General features: G+C 37.4%; 1 protein-coding gene across 3 annotated transcripts; it reads right to left on the reverse strand.

Annotated features, from left to right (window-relative positions):
• Positions 1-3230, reverse strand: LOC131331432 (probable ribosome biogenesis protein RLP24). 3 transcript variants are annotated; one of them, XM_058365563.1, is made up of 6 exons: positions 3084-3230; positions 2672-2813; positions 1423-1534; positions 731-844; positions 483-619; positions 1-367 (listed from the first exon to the last, which is right to left on the reverse strand). In XM_058365563.1, the coding sequence occupies exons 3-6, from the start codon at positions 1501-1503 to the stop codon at positions 196-198; spliced, it is 504 nt and encodes a 167-aa protein (XP_058221546.1). In that variant the 5' UTR covers positions 1504-1534; positions 2672-2813; positions 3084-3230; the 3' UTR covers positions 1-195. The 3 variants fall into 3 exon arrangements, with proteins under 3 accessions (XP_058221546.1, XP_058221386.1, XP_058221469.1); XM_058365403.1 differs by lacking the exon at positions 2672-2813 and having other exon boundaries at positions 3084-3211; XM_058365486.1 differs by lacking the exons at positions 2672-2813; positions 3084-3230 and adding an exon at positions 2887-2998.
• Between the last annotated feature and the right edge of the window lie 519 nt (positions 3231-3749).

Below are 3749 nucleotides of genomic sequence, written 5' to 3' on the forward strand. Positions count from 1 at the left end.
TCAAGAAGAATAACACAGCATTCCCAACCTTGCAATATAATCTTCAAAATCCTGTTTAGATCCCAAGTACAAACAAAAACACAGCCACTCCATCCGCTGGAAACTATCAGTAACTACTTAGTCAGGAAATTCGGGGTTGAATACAACCAAAAAACAAACACAAAATTTGAGGAACAGCAACCCATGCTAACAAGATTACTCCTCCATGCGATTTTCCTCGGACTGCTGCTGAGAAACCTTGACTTTGATCTTTGGTAAAGTAAGAGGAGCCTCTTTTAGGAGGGATGGAGGAGCCTTGACCATGTGGATGCTCTGCTCCAGCTCCTTTGATGCTTCGTTCTGCTCCTTGGCTCTCTTTCCTTTCATCCTGTCCATATTTTCATGTAGATATTTAAGCAGAGATGTAGTAAAACAATTAACACAAAAGAACGAAACCACTTTATGTACTTTTAAGGAGAAATGACAAGAGGAAGGAAGAAAACCTCCTAGTATGGTGTCTGGCCTCCCTTTCACTTCTGACTTTGACAATCTTCTTGATGGCCTTCAGAGTGTTCTCAGCGAGATTCCTATCGTATCGCTCCGGCCTATTTCGTTTCCTCTCAAACTCAAAAGTTGAATCCTTCCAAGTAGAATAGGAAAGAGAAAAAAATCACTATCACCATAATTTACATCAGGTAAGAATGGAGACGGAGGGAAGGCCTGTAGATAAAATTGTATCAAACTTCTTTACCTGTGTCATATCCTTTCCATGCAGTCTCCGATAAGCCTTGGTCCATTTAACCTTACGCGGATTCCTCTTCATTTTAAAGTTCTTGTGACATTTTGACCGACAAAACCGGAATATCTGTATTTCGAAGTGTCAGCAGTCTTAAGTCAATAAGCAATATTAACACCTGACCATTGACACTAACACTGATTATTATAATTGCGTTGTCCATAACATTAACATGTCATGAGATAGCTCCCAAATAAGACATAGTACTCTAGAATGTCACCAACTGTAAATGCAAATAGGAACAACTATTAAGCCCCGAATAGTCCATAGGAAGCATTTTAAGCCAGTGTGGAAGCCAGTTCTGAGTAACTTGAGCTCAGATAAAATGAGACAAAAAAGTAATTTAGACAACCCTTCAACCAATCATTCACGTGTGCACATGGTGCACATTGAGCAATGAAAGCACTCACTTGCTGAAACCCCTAAGTAGACATAACCATGTAAACAAACTTTCAATACAGCCCTGAATTGAAAAGCCAGCTTGGTCAGGTTTGTTTAAATTGCAGAAGTTCATAGTTCTACATAAGAATTGGTTTCCAGACAATAATTTCCTTGTTTGATCACACAATAGTAACTATGGAACACATTTACTGCAATCATATACCCAAAGAACGAGAATAGTAGGACAAAGTGTCACACAAAGCTACCTTTGCATCATTCCTAACAAACTGAATACCATGTCCAGGATACACAGTAGAGGAGCAGAACCAACACTTCTCCAATCTCATGGTGGTTGTGGGTTAAAAAAACCTCTATTTCCTGCAAGAGACAGTATAAATTAGGTAAAAGGATTACCATACCCACGTTAGTTAGTTCTCAATAAAGTCCTCGTAAGGCTCAAAATGAAACAATAAGAAAAAGCCATAAACATTAGAAATTCAGAAAAAAGAAAGATATCCCATTACGGCCACAACACAGTGACCAACTATACAAATAGATTAAAGTGCAAGGAAATATTCATAAGAAATTACTGCTAGAAAGAATCAAAAGTAAAGCAAGGACAACATAAACCATTTACCATCATCAACAATCACAGAAATCATGACTAGCTTGTTAACGTTTCTAAACATAGGGCCCTCGACCATGAAAGTGGTGTCAAAATTGGATGCAGTAAAAATTCAACGCTCTGGTGTGGGGGAGCCAATGACTGGGAACAACTACTGTACAGAATGAAGGTGGATCCAGCCACCTCTGCTTATCCTAGTCTTGTGAGAGCATGGGTCTCTCTTGCAAGTAGATTATATCACTTTGGTTAAAGGGGTTAACCAACCTATCCTTTGTATAAGGACTTCAAAAACGTGTATTAAGAAGGTCAAGATAGAGAAGAGAACGAAAAATTGCAGCTTTTTGGATTTCTCAAATATTTTGAGGTTCATGTGTTTCCATCAAATTCAAAAGGCAATGTTAACACCCGATAAATTCGCCAACTAATAAAGACAGTTAAGGTACAGTTTGGCAATTTCATAGGCAAGCAATACTGAAAATTGAAGGCCACTCTCTCCATTGCTCCAAACAGCATATAATTTACATTAACCGAGCACTTATATTTGTCAAGAAACTATCCGTTCTTCCATCGCTAGCTCCGGAAACTTGAGTAAAATTACCACAACAAATAAGTTATAACAGAGTACCAGACTAAAATAATCCCAACGACAACCAATTCTTTCCCTAATAATAATAATCATGACAATTGACATCGACAGATACAAAATTCACCAAATTTGAGCAATCACTGCATCAATAATTTAGAAACAGATTCACTTGGCTATCCCAGTCCTAAAATGCTTATCAACTTTCTAAATGATAAAACAGCAATTGAGAAAGCTGTGCGAAATAGAAACGCAACAAAATAGCATAGTCCAAAATTCAGATAGCAGTAATTCAAATGATGAACAGCTCATCCTCATGCTTCTTTCAGCCAGCATAGCACCAAGTATTTTCCTCATATGGGTTGGGCAAAATGATTTGAAGTTCTATAACTTTCTAGAGCATAACAACGGGGTGCTTTCATTAATTCTTCTACATATCAAGGAAAGTCCTGTCCCGATGGAGGATTTTTCGGCCAAGAACTTAATAAATTTACATCCCATTTCAAGGATAAAACTACAAACCCTAGTTTCATTCAGGTTCAGAGATGCTAGCTATGAGTGAAAGTAGAGCTCCCCGCCACAATAGACTTCAACGTAACTACAGAAACAACCCATACAGGACCGGCCCAGGGAAGAAGCCTAAATTGCCAATTACACATCAGAAAACAGAGGGATAGACGAAGAGAGAGAGAGAGAGAGAGAGAGAGAGAGGACGGTACCTGTTCGATTTACGAGTTGGGCTGTTGCCGATGACGAAGAAACCGTAGAAAACCCTAATTGCTTTTTCTAATTTTGGTTGAACACGCTACAACCCTGGAACTTGATCTATCTCACAAATTACTCCCCTTAATTGTACTTTTTCCAGTTCCAAACACTGACTTCTAATTTCACAACAATGTCACCCTTTATCTTGGAAAAAAATCACTTTGACAAAGCAAATCCGAACCCATTTATCCCATTTGTCACAAGATAAATGAATTCCTAAATTTTATCTATTGATGTCCAATCAATATAATTTTAAATATGACTAATGTTCTTTACAACATCTAAAAAGTGAACGATTTTAATCATCTCATACGCACGGGAAGGGCAAGAAAATGGGTCCAACCTAAGGGAAGAGACTACATAGAAGTCAATTTATTTTACAGAAAACGTGGCTAATTTTGGTCATTGAATTAACTCAATTAAATTCTTTTTTATAGCTTCAATATAGCCTAAGACAAACCACAAAACAAAATCCCAATAAAACTACTTTGTTTTTACTGTCTTGTATAAAATACTACTCCATCTTATGTTTGAAAAGGAAAATAATAGGAGGATTGCTATTGAAATTCCAATAAAATATGTCATACTAAATCGGTAGCTTGGATGACACTGAAAACTTA

This window comes from Rhododendron vialii, chromosome 1a (genome assembly GCF_030253575.1).
Source record: "Rhododendron vialii isolate Sample 1 chromosome 1a, ASM3025357v1".
NCBI classification, from domain to species: Eukaryota; Viridiplantae; Streptophyta; class Magnoliopsida; order Ericales; family Ericaceae; genus Rhododendron; species Rhododendron vialii.